The sequence below is a fragment of the Rhipicephalus microplus genome, chromosome X (genome assembly GCF_043290135.1).
Source record: "Rhipicephalus microplus isolate Deutch F79 chromosome X, USDA_Rmic, whole genome shotgun sequence".
NCBI lineage: Eukaryota > Metazoa > Arthropoda > Arachnida > Ixodida > Ixodidae > Rhipicephalus > Rhipicephalus microplus.
The window spans coordinates 76,540,937-76,567,160 of record NC_134710.1 but is presented as its reverse complement, the minus strand read 5'-3'; the positions used below and the strand labels follow the sequence as shown (position 1 = coordinate 76,567,160).

The window sequence follows — 26,224 nt, the reverse complement described above, 5'->3', positions numbered from 1 at the left end:
TCGAGAACATTTTAATTCTCTGAAAGGCCACTCCGGCCTTCATCTAGCAGCCCACTGTAGGGAATGCGGCTGTGTGCTGCTCTTTAATGATATTTTTGTGTTGTTTCGATATAAAAACCAAATAGTGCGTGAACTTATTGAAGCTGCGCATATTCACAAGATTTCTAAGTCGTGCGTCAGTGTTCTCTCTGTGGCCATACATGATAAGGATCTGAGCTTTTCTAAGTTTTGTATGACGTGCGTGCCATTCCTCATGTGGCCTAGGTTTTGTTGATTTGGCCCCTCGTGCCTTTTTCTTCCCACCCCCCTTGCCCTCCCTTGCTTTTTTCCTTTCTTTTATATATTGCCTCTGTCTTGCAATAACGATTCAGTTGATAGTCTGCACTTGTCTGTCCTTTTTCTCTACTTTGTGTTTTCGTCCATTTTTTGCGTAGTACATTATGTACATTGGCTGTATGAGGGGCACCCTTGGGGCAAATAACAATCTTGATGTCCTCCGTTGGAAGCGGTGGCTTGTGGCCCGCCTTTAAAACTTGAGCTTTCAAACGCTGTCTTGCTTGGGACCGGGGCTTGTTACTTGGGGCTTGAGATGATTCATCGGTCGGGTTCGAGTTGTCAGTGCCTCGTGGTGGGCGGCGTGATTGAGCAGTGAGCCAGCCAGACTCTGCAGTCACGTCTTCCAGTGAAATATCCTGGCCGGTGACCTGGATCTCCATAGCGAAGACGAAGGTGCGGGCTCACGCTGATGTTAGATGCAGGTGACATGCGCTGAGGCGGGGCAGGCCCAGTCGTAGTAGGTGAGACGATCGGCGAACACGCTTAGGCTTAACACAGTAGGGGCGTGGTGGGTGTGCAGTACAGGGTGGTTCTCTGGTAAATGAAAAGTGCCACCTGAAAACGGGTTGTCTTGAGAGTCCGGAGAACTTCACAAATCGTGGGGTGAAATGTTTGAGTAGCTAGTCACAGACGAAATCGCGAAAACATTTGAGAAAACCAGAGCCAATGCGAACACACCCACACTCTGCAATCTCTTTTCTTCAAGATGTTTCCAGATTTCGCTCGGCAATAGATGCGAGGAGGTTAGTCGGTGCAGTAGTGGCGCCTTCGAGGGGGAGAGAAGGCGCGCGTGAGGCATCGTTTGATGCCTATTTCTTCTTTGCACCGGCTTTTGTCGCGTCTGTCTGGCGCCTCAATTTCACGTAGCGCTTGGAATTTGGAGGCATGCTTTGTTGAGTGCTCGCTTGTTACAGACACATCACATTTCTTTTTAAATTTAGTAATGGTCTTTTACGGGGGTCATTGCCGTGAGCAACCATGGAGAAATTTTATAACCACATGATGTGAAAAAATTTCATGTGCCTATTTGCATTGTACACTTGGATTTAGTAATCCTTCTAGATGAAATGCAGTCATGTTCCTCTTTCACACTTGTTCACAGTTTTCGGTGTCTTTTTTAAAGCCAATAAACAAAAATTTTTACCCCCCCCCCCCCCCCCCCGCCAGACAAACTCGCCAATTTGTACAGTAAACTGCAGTGATGACGTTTTCCGAATGTTACAGCACTGCTCGCCGTGCAGACCTTTCATGTTGAAAAACAATCCCTGTGCTTTTTTTGTTCTGACCAATCCCTCTTGTACGCGCAGTGATGCAAACTTTACCATGGGCTACTTGATGTACCACTGAGCCAAATTAATCTTGAGTTGAGTTAATTGGTCTTTTGCCCTACGAAACGGCACCTTGGCTCTGTGGTGATGCAGCTATGGCTACACAGCTCACATTTTTGTTTTTCTGTGCTGCCCTCTGCATTTTTTTAGAGCCCAAGACTACTGGGAGAAGCGGTATTGCCAGAGCGGAAGCGTCCAAGATAAACAGATGTCGCGCTAATTTAGCGCTACGAGAAGGCGCTCTTTGAACCGAGCGTTCTCCCTGCGCCACTATGACGCCTGCTCATGTGGGGAAAGACCAGCTCGGCTGTTGGCGGCGCACCGATGACGTACCGCTGATGTCCTCACGTAGCTGAAGTGAACAAAGTCACAACAGGCTACGCCTCCCCCTTCCTTCTCCTATGACGAATAAGGGTGGCGAGGCCGCGTGAAAATTAGAAATTAGCTCTAATGAATGTTATAGCTCCTGTGACTTACTTATTATAGCATGTATTAGCAAAATTTTTTTCGGCAGCATGTTCACATAGCAAAAGTGTGCATATTTCTCTTTATAACAATTATTGAACTTTGGGCTTGTTTACTGGCTCTTTAAATGGCTTCAAGGGCTCACATAGCTCAGCACTGCTCATTTGCACTCTACACAGTGTGTATTACTTGCTTCTAATCAAATGAAAAAGAAAATTGGTTTTCTGATTAATTTTTTTAGTATACCCCCCTTGAAACTGCACGATTCCAATTCAAAAATTTCTTTCCTTGGTTGAAACCAGAATTATATAAAATTATCATGGTGGAAATAGTGTTCTGTTTAGTATGTACTTTCTATATATTTTTTCATAGACCATCTTTGTTAATGTTTAACCTAGGCCAAAATAGTTCAAGGGATGCAGCACGAAGGAGGACAAAGAGACACAAAAAAGCAAAGATGAGCACCTTGTCTCTTTGTCCGGCTTGTGCTTTACCACCTTAACTACATCTAAAACAATTTAGCCCGAACCACTACTTCTCCAAGTTAAAAAAGCATATTTGTCAAAATTAAGTTTCAGCTTTAGAGCCTATGTGCAGCACTGAGGCTTATAAAGCTCAACAACGATGCAACAGCACAACGGAGTGACTTTGGCACTTGAAAAAATTTCGTGTAATATTCCTAAATTGTAACAGCATATGCCAAGTAAGAGAAATGATAGAAAAATGTGTACATTTTAATCCTTTGTGATTTCATATATATTTTCTCATAAAAAATATGACTACAGATTATGCAAATAAGTTACTTAGAAATTGAGTAATTCTCACCAACATATATGACCATTAGTTTACAAGAAAGAAGTGAGACTTATGTCCCATTGACCCATCACGGGCCTTTGAAGATGTGGGACAACACTTGTCCCACTGCCTCATAATCGCACCAAGCTGTAATTCTTTCGCCAGATTTCTCGCATGAAAAGGTTCGAAGGAAGTGGAAGAAAGGGGCACTTTATGAGCTGTGGAAAAAAAAAGTTTTCCGCACCCATTTCCGGCTGTGGTATGCAATGGATGCCTGCACCTGTTGTGGCCTGTTCATACACCGATCATTTTAGCTCCTTTCTGTTTCTTCAGTTGGCGTAGATAATGACAAGCACCTGAGTTGTGCCTGAATTTCTGCACATCAACAACATTGTGGCTATAAATCAAGGCAAGCCACATCAATGTGGTTTCACCGATTGACTGAATTCTGAAAATGCATTTACGAACTTCATTCATACCCGAGGCATCAGCTTATTTCTTAGATATTGTATATTATTCGTGTTCTTTTTCGTTTACTCACTGCCTAATATGTGAGGTTCTACGTCCCAAAACCATTAATGATTATGAGAGGTGCTAGGTCATTGATATCGTTATTTTTTTCTTTTACCTCTTGATTTCAGGAACAACGAATTAGCCACAACTCCCCGCAGGGGCGCCTGCGCAAGTAGGCGTTTGGTGTGTAGCGACACCACGGACCCGAGCTAACGGGGGAGTTTTGACTCCCTCCCACGCCTAGCCGTGCGTGGCTTTGCCGTGTCCGGGGAAAAGGGGATCCTGGGGGTTGAGCCGACGCTGGGTGATTGGACCGTTAAGGCCCCCCGGCAGAGGCAACACACCCCTTTGGCCCCGGCTTCACGTAGATGGCACCCCTGGGCTGACCCATCCAGGGGAAATCGGCAGTCGCCTTTTCCTATCTCTCTCCCTACATCTTCGTCTTTATCTCTTACTATTTATCTGTCCTGTCTTCTACTCTCTTCCGTTTACTTCCGATATTCATGGCGGCAAGGGTTAACCTTGTGTAGGTATCCCACCTTGGATAATTACATTGGGTTATAGTGACAGCGTACGGCTGGCGTCGGGAGGGCTTGTTTCAACAAGTCCAACCGCGTCCCCTTGTTGGGCTCCGTGGTGGGTGGTCGCCGCTGTTACCGAACACATTCATACTTGTACGGCTTTACAAGCATCCGCCGACCTTGATCGGTCTCGCAAGAGAGGCCGCACCGAAGCAAGTTATTACGTCTCGAAAGAAACTAACGTTACTTTCGCGAAGTACCACATTATCCACAGTGACAGCACACCTCTAAGAAAATTATCCCCATTTTTGGTGGCCAAGTGCCTAAAAGAAAAAATAAGACTCACATACAAAGCATCCAAAATGTCAAGCAGTGACCTCCTTTTGGAGCTAACCAAAAAAGACCAAGTGCCTAAGCTATCCCAACTAACCAGCATTGGAGAAACAGCTGTCACCGTTTCGGTCCATCGCTCTCTAAACACCAGCAGGGGAGTAATCTCTGAGGAAGACTTCTTAGGCCTTAGTGACGAAGAGCTCCTCGAAGGTTTCCAAGACCAAAACGTCATCAAAGTCCAAAGAATTGTAATCCGTCGCAATAATCAGGAAGTGCCCACCAAACACGTAATACTAACCTTTGGAACATGTGAAATGCCCACCTCTCTTAAGGCTGGGTACTTAAAAATAAATGTCAGACCCTACATTCCCAACCCCAGACGCTGTTTCAAATGTCAGAGATTCGGACACGCCTCGCACTCTTGCAGAGGCAAAGAAACATGCGCAAAATGCAGCGCAAACGACCACAAATCAGAAAACTGCTCATCCTCTCCCCACTGTGTTAACTGTGACGGGGAACGCCCAGCGTATTCCCGGTCATGCCCATGTTGGAAAAAAGAAAAAGAAGTGATCGCTCTGACCGTCAAAGAAAAAATATCATTCAGCGAAGCGCGAACACGGCTATCATACCTTTTCCACAGAAGTTACGCCGATGTGACGCAGTCGGGGGCAGCGTCACAAAGGCCTCAGGAGTCGAACGCTACCACACCCAGTGGTTCTATGGTGGCTCAAACCGCCCCCGTAAAAGAAGCAGCGCCAGCTGCTCCATGCACATCAAAGGGCCCGCAGACTCCGGTCTCCCTGGGCCCTAAACTTAATAGAGTGCCAAGGCCTGAGATCCGTTTCTCAGCGCCTCACTCTCGATCTTCCAGTGCCTCAGACAAGGCAATGGAGATCGACCACAAAACTCCGGTGTCATCGACACCGAAGGACAAGCGCTCTCTCGAGCGTACCAAACAGGACAAGGACAAAGTCCCAGTAACTACAATAAGTAAGCAATAACCGTAAGGGTTATCGTATTTTTCTCTATTTCTATTTCTTAATATTGTCACCTATCATCTTTTATACCGATCAATCCCCAGAAGTATATTTACCTAACTTTATTCTGCCATGGCTTTTATCGTACATTGGAACTGTAGAGGCTTAATTCATAACTTAGGTGGCATAAAGGACATCATTAACAAATTCTCACCAGTAGCCTTTTGCCTCCAAGAGACAAATCTTGGTGCAAAACACGGCCATTTCCTAAAAGGCTTCAAAGTTGCCTGAAAGGACCGCGAACATTGCAACCGTCTTTCAGGAGAAGTAGCGATAGTGGTGCAGGGCAGCACTCCTACGCGAGATGTCCAAATAAACACATCTTTCGAGGCCGTAGCCCTTCACCATCCTATCATACAAAACCATCACCATCTGCTCACTGTACATCCCACCTCACACCCTTTTCACCACCAAAAACCTAGAAAATCTAGTGGAACAGTTGCCAAAACCATTTATCTTAGTTGGGGATTTCAATGCCCATTCAACCCTTTGGGGTAGCGCCAAAACTGACGAAAGAGGGCAAGCCGTGGAAGGTTTCATTTTATCAAGTGACATCTGCCTTCTTAATTCCGGTGCTTTTACCTACTTTTCACCAACCTCGCGCACCTTTAGTTGCTTAGATCTCGCCATGTGTTTACCGTGTATTTTTAATGATTTTAAATGGGACGTCATCAACATGTCTTATGGTAGTGATCATCAACCCGGCATCATAAAACTCATACCATCTTACCCAACTCTAACAAGCAGGCCACGCCGGGGGAAATTACAGCTCGCGAACTGGCCAGTTTTCACAGAAAACGCTAAGCTCGATGAAGTTTTCTCATCAGAGGTTTCTGTTGAGGAACTAAACGAAGAGTTCGTCAAAGTTTTAATCTTAGCAGCAGAAAAAGCAATACCGCAATCATCCGGCATCGTACGCAAGAAATTCAACCCTTGGTGGACAAACGAGTGTACTGATGCCAAAAAACAACAAAATAAGGCCTGGGGAATTCTACGAAGATACCCCACCTACACCAACCTCATCAACTTCAAACAGGCAAAAGCTAGAGCCCGATTTATTCGAAGACAGGCAGAAAAGGATTCATGGCAAAAATACATATCATCAATTAACAGTTCAGTCACATCTAAACACATCTGGGACCAGGTGAGGAAGTTCAAGGGAGAGTACTCCTCCTACACAATACCACTGCTTACAAGTCCAGACACACAATCAACACTAGAAGACCAGGCCAACCTGTTAGGAGAACACTTTTATAAGGTATCATGCTCAGCAAATTACACCAATACATTCCTGAAATATAAAGAAAATGCAGAAAGACAAAGGTTGCCTACCAGCAGTACCTCAAATGAAAGTTATAACCTTCCGCTTACGCTGCACGAATTAAACAGGGTACTTTCTGCCGGGAAAGAAACGGCAACAGGGTCTGACCAGATACACTACGCAATGTTGGCACACCTATCCCAAGCATCCGCGAAAGCACTTCTCCAATTCTTCAACAAAATATGGGACTTTGGCATAATGCCTGAAGATTGGAAAAAAACTATAGTCATACCATTCCTAAAACCTGGTAAACCCCCAACAACCCCAAGTAGCTATAGACCCATTGCATTAACAAGTTGCCTTGCAAAAACTTACGAAAGCATCATAAATATTAGACTTACCTTCACTCTGGAATCAGAACACCTAATAGACGCACACCAGTGCGGATACAAAAAGGGCTGTTCCACCACTGATCACATTGTTAGGCTGGAACAAGAAATACGACAAGCATTTCTACACAAACAGTTCTGTCTCTCGGTCTTCTTCGACTTAGAGAAAGCATATGACACATGGAGATACGGAATTCTCAGAGATCTAGCTAACTTAGGGATTCGCGGAAGAATGCTGAACTGCTTATACCATTTTTTATCGAATAGAACTTTTCAAGTACGTTTGGGTACGGTACTGTCACGAATATTTGTCCAAGAAAATGGTGTACCACAGGGTTGCGTTTTGAGCACCACCCTGTTTATAGTGAAAATGAACTCCATCAACAGGGCTATACCCCGTACAGTCATGCACTCCATCTATGTTGATGATCTGTAAATTGCATGCCGAGCCTCCAGCCTATCATCCTGCGAAAGGTAACTCCAAATTACAATAAATCGGCTTACGAAATGGGCCGACCAAAATGGTTTCCGCTTTTCAGCCCAAAAAACCACAGCTGTTCTCTTTACGCAAAAGAGAGGATTGTTCCCTGTACCCGCGCTCAAACTATACATTATCAACATGCCGGTAAAACAAGAACACAAATTTCTAGGAATCACATTCGACCGAAAACTAAACTTTCTGCCACACATAAATGCACTGAAAACTAAGGCAAACAGAGCACTCAATGTGCTCAAAGTACTCTCCCATAAACACTGGGGTTCCGATCGACTCTGCCTCATACGTATTTACCGATCTCTTGTACGCAGCATTTTAGACTACGGATGCATAGTCTACGACTCGGCGCGAAACTCATACATCCGCCGTTTTGACCCTATACACAACCTCGGTCTCCGTCTGTCAAGTGGTGCTTACAGAACATCACCTGTGCAAAGTCTATATGTAGAATGCAATGAGCCCCCTCTATGTGATCGAAGAGCGTTACTAACCTTGTCATATGTTTTAAGAATGAGGTCGTCACCTGAACACATCTGCTATGAAATTGCCGCAAAATGTGACTCGCGCTCACACTACCTCAACAAACCGAACCTAATCAAACCACTTGTCCTACGTTTCAAGGAATACTGCCGCTTTTATACCATTCCTGATGAATCACTAGATGTCGCTATTAAACCACCAAGACTGCCGCCATGGTTTGACCTGTCACAGCTATGTGAATTTTCACTAAGCCGTTTCAACAAAAAAAGCACCCCACCAGAACACATAATCCAAGAATTTTATACACTTCAGCCCGAATATAGGGATTACGAAGAATTTTACACAGATGGCTCAAAAACGGAGGACCACGTGGGTATTGGGATTGTGACGACGAAAAGCGCAATTTCTGTGAAAGTACCTCGTAGTTTTTCTATTTTTTCAGCTGAAGCTTATGCCTTGAGTGAAGCAGTTCGGAAAATCATCGCTGAAAAATACAAGAAAGCAATCATATACACCAACTCACTAAGCACACTAAAAGCACTACATATAAAATCCGAATGTGAGCCTATAGTAGGCGACATTTTAAACATGGTACACTTAAACAGCCAGGCAACCTGCATCCGTTTCTGCTGGGTCCCAAGTCATGTTGGGATACCCGGAAATGAAAAAGCAGATATGTATGCTTCCCAGGCAGCCCATAAAACAGTAACAAAAGTAAAAATTCCCCTCAAAGATATCCAGAGAACAATTCGCCTGGCCCTACTAGCAAAATGGCAAAAGCAATGGGACACCTGCACGAACAATAAGCTCCACCTGGTGAAACCCACACTCGGGGAATGGAAGACCTGCCGTCACCAGCAACGGTTTATTGAAGTTGTATTATGCCGACTTCGCATTGGACACACACACTTGACACACAACTTCTTACTCGCAAAGGAAGAACAACCAACGTGGGAAAAATGCCAAGAAGCGTTAACACTTATGCACATCCTAATCACATGTCCTACCATTGAAACACAGAGACAAAAACAGTTCAGCAAGCTATACAAACAACACGTACCTTTACACCCTGCTTTGTTCCTAGGAGATGACCCTCTAGTACATCTTCCTGACTTGCTAAACTTTCTGAAAGAATGTAACCTGTTAAATAAGTTTTAAAATCTCATCTTTTTAGTGTCCATTCCTGAAAGTCTTGTGTCTGGCACAGCATAGCCTTAGCTGCTTTTGCGCCATAAAAAACCAAATTAACCTAACCTAATTAGCCACAACTTTTGGTCTCATTGCCACTGGTGTCTCAGTCGTTAGAAAAGACAAAAAGGAATTTCAGGGCATTCTCGTGTGAAAGTGTGTGTTGGAACATAATAGTGCCCATAAAACTTTAAAAGGATTTATGACAGGCCTGTTTTGTAGCTAGAAACTCCTTAATTTCTCGTTTGAGTACACTTTGACACGATTGTTGGCCGATATACTGCTCCAATTTCGAAGCATGGTTCATAGGTTCATGCTAGAACTACTCTTTTTTTGAAATTCAGAAAAGGAGAGAAGTAGCATAAATCTAGTACTTTACATATCTTGCTCGCGGTGGAACAATGGTTTTAAAAATTTTTACAGAGCAAAGCGAATTTCAACTCAATATATGTCACTCTGATACTACGTATCGTAAACTTGTGAAATACTTTTTCTTGGTTTCCTAAATGTTTTTTACCATCAGCAGCTGAAAATCATAGTGCTGATTGCAATGCACAGTGAAGGAAGAAGCTTTTATTTTAAGAAGAAAAAGTGGAACAGATTCATCCCATTACTCCTCAAAGGGTTAAACTGACAGACAATGCTGCCCATGTACCGCGTAAACCCTTTGGTGCCTGTTAGGTGATGCCATACATGTATGGCATAATCCCTCAAAGGGTTAACAAGTTCAGAAAGTATTTCAGGGCCCCTTCAAGCATGCTGAAATGTACTGACACAAGGAGTATCTAACCATTCTAAAAGGCCGTAGGAAATTTTAATTGTAAAAAAACGAAGTAATACATTTTTTATGGTTAGCCTTTTGATATTTTGTGCCACATATTCTAGCAAATCTTAGCCATTCAAACATCCAAATTAGTAGATTGATGAGTTGAAGTCTTGATACTGTGCAGTATTGTGATGCCATCCTCGGCATGGGAGTTGCGAAGCATTTACGTATCATTGCACTCATTCTAGGCCTAGTAGCATCAAAACATAGTTGATGGAATAGGGGTTCTCAAGCTTGATGGGAATGGGGGTTCTCAAGCGTGTTAATCCCAGGGAACCCAGCTAAAGTCCATTAAATGCCATGGAACCTTCCCCTGTCACCCTTCACTTTCATGCAGAGGCAGCATTTTGCATTCACATCATGCTACATTCACGTGCAACGAATTCAAATGCAAGGATATATAGAAATTTATTTACTGACATGCAACTGAAATCACTTTTCCTGCACTAACAAATCAATGCGAGGCTCAGTCATATTTAAGGCTAGCCGCATGTTAGTTGCTCGATTCAGCTGATTCGTGTGCTTAGATATGCTAGTGTCAAAAGCTTGCTCACAAGCATATTGTCACGTAATTACAGAAAGACTGCAACGTCTGTTCACAGGAGCAGCAGCACTGGACGTCGAGCCGAACTGAACGTTAGACCACGAGCACTACAAACAGTCCTCTTCTTTTTCACGAAATGGCACATACTCGCATTGGCATAGCTCAACCTCGTTCCATGCCTGTGGCATTACCCCCTTCCAAAAAAAAAAGTACCGTCCTGAAGCTCAATGCCGATTAAAAGTTAAAGTAATTGCGTACACATACAAAGACGCATGATGAAGCAGTGTCAGGTGGCTCGGGGGTAGTGTGGCTTCATTCGTGACACATGAACAATGTCTGCCTGCTGGGAACATCGAGATCGCCGAGCTGTGTCTTCAAGCAGGATTTCGTAGTTGACATCTGTGAGGCACCTTAGTACTCTATAAGGACCGAAGTAGCGGTGAAGTAACTTTTCCGAGCGGCCCCTTTGGTGAACGGGGATCCACAGCCACACCAGATCACCGGGTTGGTAAATAACATGGCAATGACGGAAGTTGTACCTCTGCGAGTCGATGCATTGCTGTTTTTGGATCCGCTCTAGTGCAAGCTGGCGGGCTGCGTCGGCGAGCCGTGTAAAGTCGTTCGCATCAGTAGGAATATCGGTCATGTCAGGCGAGAGCATTGCATCCAGCATCGTAATTGATCCTCGGCCGTGAAGCAACCGGAAAGGAGTGAAACCCGTAGTCTCTTGAACCGTAGTATTGTAAGCGAACGTTACGTATGGCAATATTTCATCCCAGTTTTTGTGATTGCATTCAACATACATAGATAGCATGTCAGCGAGCGTCTTGTTTAATCTATCCGTCAGACCATTGGTTTGTGGATGGTATGCGGTCGTTTTGGGATGAGGAGTTCCACTAAATCTCATGATGTCTTGCATCAATTCGGCTGTAAAGGCTGTTCCACGGTCAGTGATAAGAACTGTTGGCGCTCCGTGGCGGAGGATGATGTTGTTGATGAAAAAATACGCAATCTTATTGGCGGTGCCTCGTTGTAGGGCTTTCGTTTCGCAGTACCTTGTTAAATAGTCAGTAGCAACAACAATCCAGCAGTTGTCATCATGTGACTTCGGGAAGGGCCCAAGCAAGTCCTGGCCGATTCGTTCAAACAGTTGTGACAGGGGTGCAACAGGCTGCAATAAACCAGCAGGGCGCACAGGTAGGGCTTTACGGTGCTGGCAATCATTGCACGTTTTAACGTAATGCTTGACATCCTGGGTGAGCTTTGACCAGTAGTAGCAAGTCCGAATCCAGGCAAGGGTGCGTGCGAATCCTAGGTGGCCGGAGGAAGGCTCATCATAGCAGGCAGATAAAATGTCAGCACGTAGTCCTGGTGGAACGACGAGAAGGTATTCAGTCGCATAAGGCTCGAAGTTCTTTTTGTGGACGATGTCGTTGCAGAGACAAAATGACCCTGAACGTGCGAATGCCGATGGTGGACTCGAGCTGTGACCTTGAAGGTATTTGATAAGTTGTCGAATCTCTGAATCGTTCTACTGTTGTTGGGCCGAGTCAGATTCACTGACTGCCCAAAGAAAATGGCCATCGGTATCATCATCGCTCGATGTCGTCGCGAGGGAAGCGTGCGAAAGGCAATCAGCATCAGTGTGCCTGCGGCCCGACTTGTAGATGACTGTAACCTCAAATTCTTTAAAGCGCAAGCTCCACCCGCCCTGAAGGGTCCCTGAGATTGGCCAGCCAACCGAGGGCATGATGGTCTGTAACTACTCTGAATTGACGGCCATACAGATACTATCGGAACTTTGATATCGCCCAAATAACAGCAAGGCATTCCTTCTCCGTGGTTGAGTAGTTAGTTTCCGCCGATGACAGAATGTGTCTAGCATAAGCGATGGGATGCTCGGCGCCGTCTTAACACAGGACGAGCACTACACCAAGACCAATGTTGCTTGCGTCAGTGTGAAGTTCGGTGGCGGCATCTTCATCAAAATGCCCTAGTAAGCGTTCACTCTGAAGGTGCTGTTGAAGCTTGGAAAAAGTGGCTCTCTGCTCTGGACCTCATACAAAAGGAGTATCCTCCTTCGTTAAGCGAGTAAGGGGTTCAGCGATGTTAGCAAAGCTCTGCACAAAGCGCCTGTAGTAGGCGCAGAGACCCAAGAATAGGCGCGAATCCCGTTTGTTTGAAGGTGGAGGAAATGCAGCAACGGCCATGGTCTTTTCTGGGTCTGGTCGAATGCCATCGTGACTGACAAGGTGGCCGAGGAACTTTAGTTCTTCGTAGCCGAAATGACACTTCTCGGGTTTCAGCGATAGGCCTGCAGATTGAATAGCGACGAAGACGGACTGCAGTCGTTGTAAATGTTGCTCAAATGTTTTGGAAAAAGGCAACGACGTCGTCTAAATAGACGAGGCAGGATTCCCACTTCATACCGGATAGGGCGGTGTCCATCATCCTCTGGAATGTTGCCGATGCAGAGCACAATCCAAACGGTAACACTTTAAATTCGTAGAGGCCATCGGGAGTTATGAACGCTGTTTTTCCCCTGTCGCGTTCATCGACCACTACCTGCCAGTAGCCGCTGTTAAATGCATTGATAAAAAATATCGGGCATGTCGAAGTCGATCCAGTGAGTTATCTATGCGTGGGAGAGGGTAGACGTCTCTCTTCGTCACTTTGTTGAGCTTCCGGTAATCGACGCAAAATCGAAGAGTGCCGTCTTTCTTTTTAACAAGTACGACGGGTGACGCCCATGAACTGTTCGAGGGTTAGATGACGTCGTCGTCGAGCATCTGTTTCACCTGAAAACGTATTGCCTCTTGTTCTTTTTGCGACACGCAGTAGGCGTGCTGTCGTACAGGCTGTCCGGTAGGGTGTGTAATAATGCGGTGCTTCACGGTTGGGGTCTGCTTGATTTTGAAGGTGGATGCAAAGCAGTCACTATACGTACGTAAAATTATGCGTATCTGCTGCTGCTGGGCAGAGGATAGCTGGCAATTCACGTCAACTGTACTGGCTGATGCAGTGTCACGTTCGGCAGCAGTGGCAATCGGGGCGATAGTGGAACATTCTTTGTCATCAATGGCTTCAATGTTCACGATCACTGTTCGCTTTGCCAAGTGTTGGTACTGGCCACCGAAATTCGTGATCAGAAGCTGAGTCCTCCGATGTTTCAGTTGGACGATGTGCGCCCGACACAAATCTACCGAGCCAAGAGCACCGAGAGGTTAGTTTCCGCGATGCCACTGCTCTTGTTGTCACAGTCGCTCTCCACAGTACCACCATACTGGCTCGCGGCGGAAGTGCGATGGCGTTGTCAGCAATTCGAAGTGTTGTGGTCTGCACAACTGCATCCTTTTGTCTGGCTGTATGGTCGTTAGAGAACGTTATGGGCAGGTCGCAAAGGTTGATAACGGCTCCATGCTCGTGGAGAAAATTCATTCCGAGAATTCGGTTTTGGGAGAATTTGCGCAATACGACGAAGGAAGCAATGTATGTCGACTCACGAATTCAGAGCCGGGCTGTGCATATTCCTAGCAGTGTCAATAGATGACCTCCCACAGTCCGGAGATTGGAGCTGTGTCCCCAAGGTGTCGTTACCTTTCTTAGCTGTGCAGCGAGGTCAGCACTCATAACGGAATAATCTAGAGCGGTTAGCGGGTGGTTGTCGACAAGGACGGAGATGCGAGCAGAGACACGTTTGTCGTCGATGGCACACGTCTGTGAAAGGATGTCGTCGCATGTCGGCAGGTAGTTCAAAAGAGGGTCTTGTAACGGTCAATCAATAGCGGCCTCACCCCCAGAGGTCGCTGTTCTTAGTTTCCCCGGTGCGGGCTCGTGGATCTAGGCGATCTTCCTGCAAGGACGTCCGCAAAGGTCGATTGTTGGCCAGGTGACGTGGAGCGCCGTAAAGACGGTGAGCGGGATTGGCGACGCGAAAGGGTTGGGGACTGCTGGCTTGCCAAGTATTTGGCGATAGCAGGGGGCAGCTCACCATCTCTGGGTCGACGAGTATTCGGACGAAAGCTAGGAAGACCCATGAGCCTGTATGTGCACTCACGGTAGATGTGACCTGAATCACCACAGTGACAACAGAGAGGCCGGTTGTCGGGAGCACCCCATACACTGGATTTCTGTGTAAGTGGTGGGTTGCCGTACTGCCGTGGTCCGCCGTCTGCAGGGTGGACAGATGGGACGGATAGCCAACAGCCAATGCAGGAGTACCTAATGCTTCCGCGTACATTAATAGCGGAGTTTCGTCTGGACGCGGGGCCGTCATGGGTTGGACCTCAGCTGGACGCAGAGTCGCCATGGGGTGCACCAGCTGCCGGACCTCTTCCCGGACGGCATCTGTTAGAGCAGCAACATGGGACTGAGAAAACACCACATGCAGCTTTTGCAGCTCCTCGCGCACAATACTGCGCACGAGCTTCGTCAGGTCTCTTATAGTCATGACGTCAGGTATTGGCAGGGCCGATGACACTGACGAAAGACTGCCAGGACGGTCATACTGATACGAACGCTGCCTTAGCATTCTCTCCATCGTCGTGGCTTCGCGGAGGAAGTCCTCTATAGTGCTAGGAGGGTTACGCACTAGTTGAGCGAACAACTGCTCTTTCACTCCCCGCATCAGGAGGCGCACCTTCTTCTCTTTCGTCATTGAGGAGTCAGCTCGCCTGAACAGCCACGACATGTCCTCAACGAACATGGCAACACTCTCGTTCGGACGCTGATTTCGGGAATTGAGGAGCCGTTGCGCTTACTTCTTTCGGTCAGAGCTTCGGAAGGTATTCCGCAACTGGTTTCAAAACTCTGGCCAGGTTGTCATAGCGGCTTCATGGTTTTTGAACCAACTGCGCGCAGAGCCCTCGAGGTAAAAGTAGACATACCGAAGCTTTCGCTGCTCGTTCCACTCGTTGACACTGGTGAAATTGTTGTAGTAATCAAGCCAATCGTCGACCTCCTCGTAAGAGTCACCGTGGAACAGCTTCGGGGTTCGCGGGGCGTTGAAGAACCATGGAGGAGGCAGCATCGATGTCTCTTGGGTTTGCGTTCCTGCACTAGCCATAGTACCGCTGAGTTGTGGAAGTGGTCCCAGGTGGTAGGCCTAGTTGTCGCCTGCTACGCCGTAAGTCAGCTGGTTCTTCCAAATCGCGACTAGTGTCGGGATCTTGCTGCTGATTTCAGTGCATACAACAATACCCAGCACCTCCATCAGAAAATGTCATGGAATTGCAAAAAGACCACAACGTCTGTTCACAGGAGCAGCAGCACTGGACGTCGAGCCGAACCGAACGTTAGACCACGAGCACAACAAACAGTCCTCTTCTTTTTCACAAAATGGCACGTACTCGCATTGGCATGGCTCAACTTCGTTCCATGCCTGTGGCAATATGTTGTTGCAAATGGCAGCAGCATGTCAGTGTCTTATGTTCGGCACCACGCATGGGAATAATATAAGGCCTCGGAGTGCAAGAGCTAAACTGTGCGGCCCAGTTTTTGAAGTGTAGCTTGTTACAAGGTGCTGGCGTAACTTATTACACAGCTCGCACGTTTCTGTTATGTACTGACATGTGCTTATTGACACTCGGATAGGAGTTTGATCGAACGTTGGTTTTGCTATCTAAGTGACTTGGCGAGTGTGGAACCAGGAAAAAAAAAAAAAATCTCCCCGCAGGGGGGGCGCCTGTGAAAGCAGGCGTTTGGTGTGTAGCGACACCACGGACCCGAGCTAACGGGGAGTTTATACTCCCTCCCACGCCTAGCCGTGCATGGCTTTGCCGTGTCCGGGGGAAAGGGGATTCTGGGGGTTGAGCCGACGCTGGGTGCTTGGACCTTTAAGGCCCCCCGGCAGAGGCAACACACCCCTTTGGCCCTGGCTTCACGTAGACGGCACCCCCGTATTGACCCGCCTGGGGGGAATTGGCAGTCGCCTTTTCCTATCTCTCTCACCCTACATCTTCGCCTTTACCTCTCACTTTTTATCTATCCTGTCTTCTAGTCTCTTCCGTTTACTTCCAAACTTCCTGGCGGCTAGGGTTAACCTTGTGTAGTTACCCAACCTTGGGTAGTTATATCTGGTTATAGCGGCGATGTATGACTGGCGCCTTCAAGTGTTCTACCTTGTAGCGTCCCCCTGTTGGGCTCGGTGGTGGGTGGTCACCATCGCCGCCGAACATATAATGCACCACATGGCCAAATCTTTCCCCCTTCTCAATGATCAGTCCCTTAAAAAGAACCGCACCGATGAAAGCTCCAAACGAACTGGAAGCGATAATGACCACTTCCCACGCTTCCTAGTCATACACTCTCCGGCAGATAACGTCTCTGTTGCAGGACTGTCGGTTTTCCTGATAGCTAAAACCCTTGCTAACTTAATAGGCAAAAAGTACGACGCAAAGAAACTGTCATCCAATGATCTTCTTGTTGAAGTAAGCCAGAAAGAGCATGCAAACACTCTCCTTAAACAGAAGCAGTTCGCCCACCTGAATGTGTCTATCACCCCCCATCGCAGTCTTAACACTGTTCGAGGTGTCATTTCACAACGTGATCTGATGCGAGAAACTGAAGCTGACCTCCTTGAAGGCTTTCGAGAGCAAGGCGTAGTCGCCATTCGTCGGATAACCATCAGGCAAAACAATGAAGAAGTGGTGACGCCTCATAAAGTACTAACATTTAACCGCGCCATCCTGCCAGAATCTGTGAAAGCTGAGTTCCTTCACTGCAAAGCCCGCCCCTACATACCCAACCCTAGAAGGTGCTACAAATGCCAGAAATATGGACATGGGTCGAACACCTGTCGCGGAAAACAAACATGTGCAAAATGTGGTGATCATGAGCACCCAACGGAGAGCTGTACTTCCACGCAAACAGAGTGCCCCAACTGTCACGGGCCGCACGCAGCATACTCGCGGACATGTGAAATTTTCAAAAAGGAAAAGGAAATCATCCAGATAAAAGTAACGGAAAACATCACATTCTCTGAAGCCAGGAAAAAGGTGTCGCTCTTCTCCGGAAGAACGTACGCTGACGCAGCGAGCGCGCCGGGGGGCCGGGCGGCGTCTAGTGACGGTGGGCACGCAATACAGCTTTGCTGATGCGTGCACATCTCTGCCCCCCACCAAGCAGCCACAGGCTGTGCCAACCTCTCACGTCCCGGAGGTCGAACTTCATCAGACCCCAGGGACCACACAGACAACTGAGACACCTGTCTCTTCTGACAAACCTCCATTAGCTTCTGAGGGTCCACGGGAGGCAATGGAAGTGACACCAGGATCCTCAGCGTCTAAGATGCTGACGGAATCATCCCAAGTGAGGCGGGGCTCCATAGATCGCCTCAGAGGGAAAAAACACCCGCCAGTGAAGGCTCCTAATAAAGGTAGCGAAGTGTGAATAAGTCACGCTCTTTTCCTCATTCATAAAAATGGCTGCCGAAAATATTATCCAATGGAATTGGCGAGGCTTACTTAAGAACTTAGGCTACATCTATGAAATATTTGCACAACACCAACCAAACATACTTTGCTTACAGGAAACACACCTAAAACCTACACACACTAGCCTTTTGAAAAGATATGTGGTATACCGAAAGGACAGACAGGGCACTCCCCATTCATCTGGTGGTGTCGCTATCGTAGTACAGAAAGCAGTTCCGTCTCAAAGCCTCACTCTGATTACTGACTTAGAAGCAGTGGCTATACGAACCCTAATTTTTGGACGAGTAACAACCGTGTGTTCACTATACATCCCTCCAGACTACCAACTCTCTACTAAGGAATTTGAAACACTCATAGACCAGCTTCCGCATCCATTTCTGTTGGTCGGAGATTTTAACGCGCACCACCCTTTATGGGGATGTAGAAGAACGGATTCTCGAGGCTACTTAATTGAAAACTTTCTGTTGTCCTCCGGCTCCTGTATATTTAATAAAAAAGAGCCAACATACTTTAACGCAGCGCACAACTCATACACAGCAATAGATCTTGCTATCGGATCTCCTTCACTCTTGGCAACCACTGAGTGGGCTGTTATTCAAAACCTCTATGGAAGTGATCATTTTCCTGTTTGTCTAAAATACAAAGGAAATACGAGTACAATGCAAGGGCAACACACAAGGGCAACACAACGAACAACAAGCAGCGTGGACAGCTGCTTGCAGACAAGAAGTCGTAGGCTTTTGCTCGTCTAATCACAATATGTTTGGATCGGCGCGTCACAGATATTGGAACGGCCCGTTACGCAGAAGCACGAAAGGCCTGAAAAGGAGGAGGCATTGTTTCTTGAAATTTATGGCACGCCAAGGGCTCGTAGCGCTGCCACATGTAGAATTGTTGATCGCGGCGGCATTCTTCACAAGATGCGCGTGTTTACTTGGAACATTTGAAAAAAAAATATTGGAGGTGGTTTATGGGCCCATTAAAAGTTAAAAGTAACAAAAACGGTTATGTTGCGCAGCCTAGCAGAAGATCCTTGGAGATGAGTAATGGAGTATGGAATCTATCACTTTGCTGTATGTAGTTGTGTAGTCTGATGCTGTCATGCGTGCCAGTCCTGAAAATTAGAGTACGTATATTATTATCTAGCCCTGCTGAATGCTGCGCTATTTGCGATGTAAACGGAATTGCACTTTGAGAAGTGGCACTGCCATCGCTGCGGTCAGTGGACCAAGTTGAGCCACATTCCATGCGTACTGAGTGCACACATGTGAAGTTAACTACCGCGCTTGAACACAGGCCACTCTCGTGCTCACGGTTTGCAGCATGCGAGTATACGACTTCATATTCGCTGCAGATTGAAAAATTTTGATTACAATTATTTCACGGCATTTTCAACTTTATTGTTCCATGATTAGATTCACGGACTGGTAAGCTTTTCGTTGCGCTTAAAAAGATACACACCATAAAAATTGCTTTGTCGGTATCTTATAGCGCGACTCTTATGCTCTATCATGTTGCCTACTGAAGATGTACGCTGGATGGGTTCTTTGAAATTTTACAAAAATTGGTTTGCCTCAAGGTCCTTCATTGAACTTATTGTGCTGATTCGTGCTTGGTAAAGTATTTGTATAATGCTTAGTTTTCTTATTCATAAATGTTAGGCATAAGTGCTATGCCTGCATTCTAAAATGCAGCCTATGTAGAGCTCTCCAACTACCAAGGTTACAGTACTCAGAGTTGCTTTGCTTGGTAAGCCAAAGTTCACTACCTGTTCTGGGTCATGTCCTGCTGGAAGCACAAGCGAAACCAATGAATACTTAGGCCTGAATCTTCACCCCATCGAGTTGATATTTTTGATGTCTTTCTTTTGTGTGCTAGAAGAATATTTACCACAGTGAAGACAATGTTTTGGTTTTGAATTTTGTATTCTAATGTTTCTTTAGTCTTCAAAAATACTTGGACATTCTGGGTCTATGAATAAATGTTAAACTTTTTTTTTTTACGCAACTACTTTTTTAGAGGGGTTGTGAAGGCGCTATTATGTTGAACGTGTTTCATAGTAGAAAAATCAATAAAAAGGCTGCAGAAATGTGTTCAAGAACACATTTATTTGTAATGTTGGCTGATATTCTCCATTAGTCATGCACAGTTTACTCCAGAAATGTGTCAGTTTTGTTCTGTGCAGAAGAATTCATAGGCCAAGAGTTGCTTCTGATCTTTTTTGTGTTTTCTTTTTTAAGGACTACCCTAAGCTGAGTCAAGCCTACTATGTGCTGCTTGAGTGCTTGGCACAGGACCACATGCATTTCCTGAGCAACCTAGAGCCTTCTGTGTTCCTTTACATTCTGTCATCTGTCTCTGAAGGATTGACTGCCCTAGGTATGTGTTTCATGCTTTTAGCAAATTGATATTTGAGTCCACAAATGCACAGATAGTGAAGAAAATGAGAAAATGTGAAGATTGTGGAATACAGTGACAGGTGTCATGCTATTGGTCAACTGGTTACTTGAGAAACCTTATGCATATGCATTGTGCTAAGGCTGTGAAACGTGAACTGGGCTGCAAATTAGGGCTAAAGGATCGTTCATACTTGTGACTCTCAGTCACAAATGGCTGTTTTTTTTTTTGCCGAACACCTGCATTGGTTTACTCATTTGCTGCTTGATTAGTCGCATGACTGCAGTTGCGAACCTCTGAACCAGTCAGATTCACAGGAACATGTCCACTTACTTTACGAGGCAATTGCAGTAGTGGTTTTGTGTGTGGACATAAATTCTGTGGTGCAATGGTATAGGTTGTGCACGCTAGTGTGAACATCGATCGCCATTTTGAAATGGTCTCATGACTGATACGTGTCAAAGGTATGAACAAGTATTAAAGGGACACTAAAGGAAACTATTAAGTCGACGTTGATTTTTAAAATAGCGGTCCATAAACATAGTGTTACTTTTGTGCCAAGGAATAGCTTATTGTGAAATGAAATCACGTTTTAGTGGTCTGCACCAGGTTAGCGCACTTAAATCACCCACCTCAAGAAGGGCTCTGTCTAACATCACTGTTGCCATGCACAACGCTGCCCGGCTTTACTGCGCGGCCGCCAACACTAGTAGCAGCAGAACGAAAGCAGCGGAGTTGATCGATTTCCTGTCATTGGTTCCGAGATGGCAGACATGTTGTTGTCGAACTGGGCCCCACTGGATGGCACGACTCGTCCAGTTCGCCTACGCGAAATTTGAATTTTTGAACCACTTGCGCCATTTTTCATAGTAACGTTCGGCAGTTCTTTTTTTCCATGAATCAACAGAAATGAACAACCAGCATTTTATTGCGTTTGCACAAAAGGTTTAGTGCAGCTAGATCGATTATTAGTGATTAATTGTCTGACGTCATTGGGATCATTTTGAGAATGTCCTACTGCAGCGCATGTATTCTTGTGCATTTACCTTAATTTCTGGGTAAATAGGGCACTGCTGTTGATAACATTGTTTTTTTAGATGTAGTCATACATTGAGCTTTCAATCTGAGGCAATTTGTTATTTGATTGTAGTGTCTTTTTAACAGCCCATGTAAATATTCTAGCATAAGTGGCGCAAATCCTGGGCTTCATGTCCATGCTTGTGATTTAAAAAAAAGTGCTCCTTTCGGTTTTATTCTTCTTACCCCTTGTATTTGCACAAAATAATCAGATTCATTAAAACTGTAAGAATGAAGCAGGGTGTTCTTTTTTTAGAAAACATAGTTTTTTAAATAAAAATGCCATGCCAGCAAGGCACCTGTCTTCGAACACGAACCTCACGACGAGGTGGAAATACATTGCTGACTTAAAGTTCTCCTGAAATGATTAATTACTCTCATTAACTTTTCAATTATTATGTTGAGGGCAGTTATTTATAAAGAAAAGTTGTTTGGCATAATTGCCTATGGGATACTATATTTCTATAAATGGTGAGTGCCATTTGTTGTTACATGGTCACATGACACAACATGTACTCTTAATCTTTCCCATGGTGAGCCTCGTAACGCTGCATGCTCCATGCTCCATTCATAGCTATTCATAACCTTACCTTGCTCAATCTGATGACACACTTGTAGAGTAGCTGCATTGTCACATCACTCGCATGGCCACTGGTAAAGTAGTTATGAGCCTCAAATGACTTATACTCTTTTTTTTTTTTCAGTAAGTGATAACTCGTTTTGTTGACAGCACTGAATAGTTTACAATGTCAGTGTGTCACACAACTGGTAGTAGGTCATCGTCTGTCTTTTTCTGTACTGGTGCTCAGTATGTAGGGGTCAACTCCATCGTACGCGTTGATCTTTGCTTCGTAATGCGCACGATTGGACCCATCAACCCGGCAAAATATGATGGGCAGAACTCCTTCTGTTTAGACTTGTGCAAATATTTGAATTCTTCAAATATTGGAACAAATAGTAGGATATGTGAATTTGCTTTGATTTTAATCTAAATTATTGAAAATTTCAAAGTATTCGCAAGGAACGAATAAATGCAAATTAATTCGTATGTACGCCTGTAAAGGTGATTTCACTGCAATGTATGAATGCTAAACCGTGAAAGCACCTAATCAAGAGAAATGCGCTCTGCCGCGAAACCCCCCTTCAAATATAAAGGGGCCCTGCAACACTTTATGACCATTTTAGAAAATGCTGCCCATCGGTAGTCAGGGCCACCGAGGACACACAAACCAAATAATATAGTGCAGCACGCAGCATGCGATTCACAATAAATTCTCAGTCAGCTAAAAATTGCTCACTTCTCTAGGCAAATAGCTTCACAAGCTCAGAAAGCACACGTGACGCATTTTTTTCCCCTGTGCCATCCCTTCCTGCTTCGCTTCCAGAATTTTTGTCGGGATGAGGAGAGAGAATGCACTTGCAGCGTGCGACAAAGCTTTGCAACTCCGCGCATATTGGACGGATTAGAAATATTTTTGCGGCAGTGAATTCATGAGGCAATCAGCTTCCTAATGAATCTATTCTATGGCTATTTGAAAAAGTGCCGCATGACTTCGTTACATAAAAAAATCCTTCAAATCGACTCATTTTATTAAGCTTGAAAGCTTGTTATGAAGGCTTATATGCTCTAGGCATAATAAATTTTAAAATGTTACATATTTCAAGTGTTATGACACGCATCCTGCTGAAAGTCAAATCCTGCTCCTACGCAGATTTGTTTCGATTGTCTTTGAATGAAAAAGAAAAGTAATTTTCATAAGGGCCCTACTTAAGTTTTAAAAAAAAATATTGTGCAGGTTAACTAGGTCATGATAAATATGCCTATTTTTCTTCATATGTCATATATACTATTCGAATTCGGTTCGAAATTATTCGACCAAAATCACTATTCGCTTCGAACCAAAAATTCACTTTGGCAGGTGCTGTCATTTAAACATGACAGCTTGCGCATTGCAGAATGAGCGTCTTACACGTAGACAGACTGTAAAAATTGGCGATCAAACACTTGCTCACACGCTTTGGCATGTTTGTGTGCATCCATCACAGTTATCCAACATGGGTGGACACCACTAGCAGATGATAGTGTGATGTCATGTGAAAACTATGTGTATATGGTAGTTGAATATGACTTGCTTTTTTTACAGATACAATGGTATGCACAGGATGCTGTGCAACACTAGACCACATAGTGAGCTTCCTCTTTCGGCGCTTGTCGAAGGGGTCTTCAAAAGGACCGCCTGAGCCCTGCCTTCGTGTCCTGGAGCTGCATCCTGAAATATTGCAACAGGTTGACAGTTATTTCTCTTTCATTGAGACGTTTTTCTCTCACTTTGCATGTTTTGCTTTAAAGGTAATTTGAAAAGGAAAAGAACACTAAATTAAACTTCAAAAATGCCAAGTAAAGCCATGTTACCCCACAAGCAGACTTGGAAGGCTTCAATATGCAATAAAATGGGGCTGGCATCATCATAATATTTTAGATTTTAATTATGGCTACTCTTAGGGCCTAGGTAATTTGGTACTGTTATACCGGTTTCACATGGGCGCTTTTGTTCACAATTGCCTCGACTATTTAGATCTTACTCTTCTTGATCATGATCATGTTAGTCACTGCTACACGGTACAGCCTAATCCGGATCAAGTTTGGTGCAAACATCAGCCGAATTGTGATCACGGAGTTAAATCATTATGTGCAGATCGTGATAGTTTTGATCCTAATCAAGCCTTGTCACGGTTAAATGCAACCATGCTTATTTCGATCAGTTCTAATACGGATCGGCCATAACTGAGATCATAAGTGCCCGTGTGCAAGCAGTACAGTTAAACCCCTTTATAAGAGGCATGCTCCGGGCAGCAATTCTTGTCTTCTCTTACATGAGATGTCTCTTATAAGCAGGGTACCTCGTATGCATTTTCCTATCAACCCCTATTTTATTGTAGACATTTGTATTAACCAAAAGTATGAATTATCAGAGTTTGAATCTTCGCAAGTCTATTGTACAGACAGTAGTATTTAAAAATGTCGTACATTTACTGGTGTTCCAATGTGACTTGGTGTGAAATGGGAAAAATTGAAGTTCTACCTTCTTTTAATTTGGTAAGATCAATTTTTACTGTCTGCCAAATGAAAAGGAATAGTTTCGAAACAACACATTATTAAGCCTCACTGGTATGATCCTGTGTAGTGTGTTTTAAAATCATGAACCACCTTTCAGGCCTGGTGAAAAAAACCCATACCTTGGAAAGCAGACATTTCTCTGAACAGCTCAGCCAAATCTTGCAGTTGTGCATGGCAAGGGGAGTTTCATACCTGCCAAGTCTCTCCCGGGTTGGCCGGGAGACTTCCAGATTTTGACCATTTTTCCAGTTGTACGGTTGTCATGAAAACCTCCCGGAAATCAATTTCTGTGCGTGATCTGGCCGCATTGACAAAAAAAAGCAGCTTAATCTGCTCCAGGCTTTTCCAACCTATATACCCCATTTTATTAAACATGAGTTTAAGAGGCGTTCATGTAAACGTACAGTATAATCAGTGATGCAAAACCATGGCAGACACGAATTCTTGAAATTCACCAGCCAAATTTTACTATGTACATTAGACCTCAATTCGAATGTTCCGAGCACATTTCCTAATTGTACATTAGGCCTCAATTCGAATGCTCCAAACACATTTCCTAATTGCGGGGGGGGGGGATACAAACTTTAGTATGGAAACCGTCAAATGAAGGCCGAGAGCAGCATACTCGAAGCTTCGGAAGTACGCGTGCGACCGGCGCACGCACTGTCTTTTACAGTGCGTGGGATTGTCGTTGCCACAAGCGCTGCGGACAACACCGCGGTCACTCTTGACACGACCATGTATGGTGAAGACGTAACTGACAGAACCCTAAAAGTGTGCGCTCAACCAGTCTAAGCAACGCTACTTTTCGCAAACTCTGCATCTACCCCCCCCCCCCCCCCCTTTTCATGGGGCAAAGTACACATGAGAGATAAGCACGCGTCGGCGCCGAGCGCGGGTGGCTTATTTTTCTTTGAGTGTTCATATATATAGATACATATACATATACGGTGAAGGACAGTGGCGATGGCGACGGCAAAAAAAAAAAAAAAAAAAAAAAGAGACAGCCTGGACTGTTCATATAAAATAAAGAGGGGCCAGATGCGTTTTGGCGTTCCTGTCAAAAGAGTCTAGTAGTAAGCAAAGCTTTGACCCGCCCTTTTGCGGCAGCCAGCTGCGTTGTCTGATCCATTCACGTGTGTCCCAGGAAGACACACGCGAGTTGTTTTGACTGAAATAGATTTTGCTAGTTTGTGGATCCTTTGAGACTCTCACCTTAGGGAAAAACTCTACCCTCGTGTGTTCGGCCACTCCTAGCCACTATAAGACCGCTACGCTGATGCTGGCACTTGCGATTGAGACCTCCCTCCCACCCCCTTTTGTTCTTTACGATGTTTGTCTTTGTTTTTTGTTTTTTGGTGCCCCTCATCCCCCGTTGCGGAAATCTCCCGGATTCAGAGTCCTCTAAGTTGGAAGGTATGGAGTTTAGAGGCAGAGCGTGAAGTTACCATCATCTCAGGCTCTCTCTTTCCACATAGAGGCGGGTGCTTGCTCTCGTTGGAGCTGCTGACAACTGCTGTTGAAGGTCACACTGCGGGCTATTGGCCAATACCTAGCATAAATCAAGAGCAATGTTTGTTTTGGGTGGGCTTCTTGCTGTGGTGTGCTACCACTTATTTGCGCCATGATTCATGGTCTGCTAACCCTACATAGCAGCCGTGCTTGTGCAGAGAAATTGCAACAGAAG

The 26,224-nt window shown here is 45.2% G+C and overlaps 1 protein-coding gene across 7 annotated transcripts in view; it reads left to right on the top strand.

Annotated features, from left to right (window-relative positions):
* The window catches only part of Ranbp16 (Ran-binding protein 16), a 180,261-nt gene that overhangs the window by 124,470 nt on the left and 29,567 nt on the right, over positions 1 to 26,224 (top strand). For 6 of the 7 annotated variants that reach the window (XM_075877168.1, XM_075877164.1, XM_037427078.2 and 3 more), the window contains 2 exons: positions 20,186 to 20,324; positions 23,564 to 23,706. In XM_075877168.1, the coding sequence (XP_075733283.1) occupies positions 20,186 to 20,324; positions 23,564 to 23,706 (282 nt within the window). Of the gene's footprint in view, positions 1 to 1,814; positions 2,459 to 20,185; positions 20,325 to 23,563; positions 23,707 to 26,224 lie in introns of those variants that run through there. The other variant, XM_075877169.1, reaches the window with a different exon arrangement.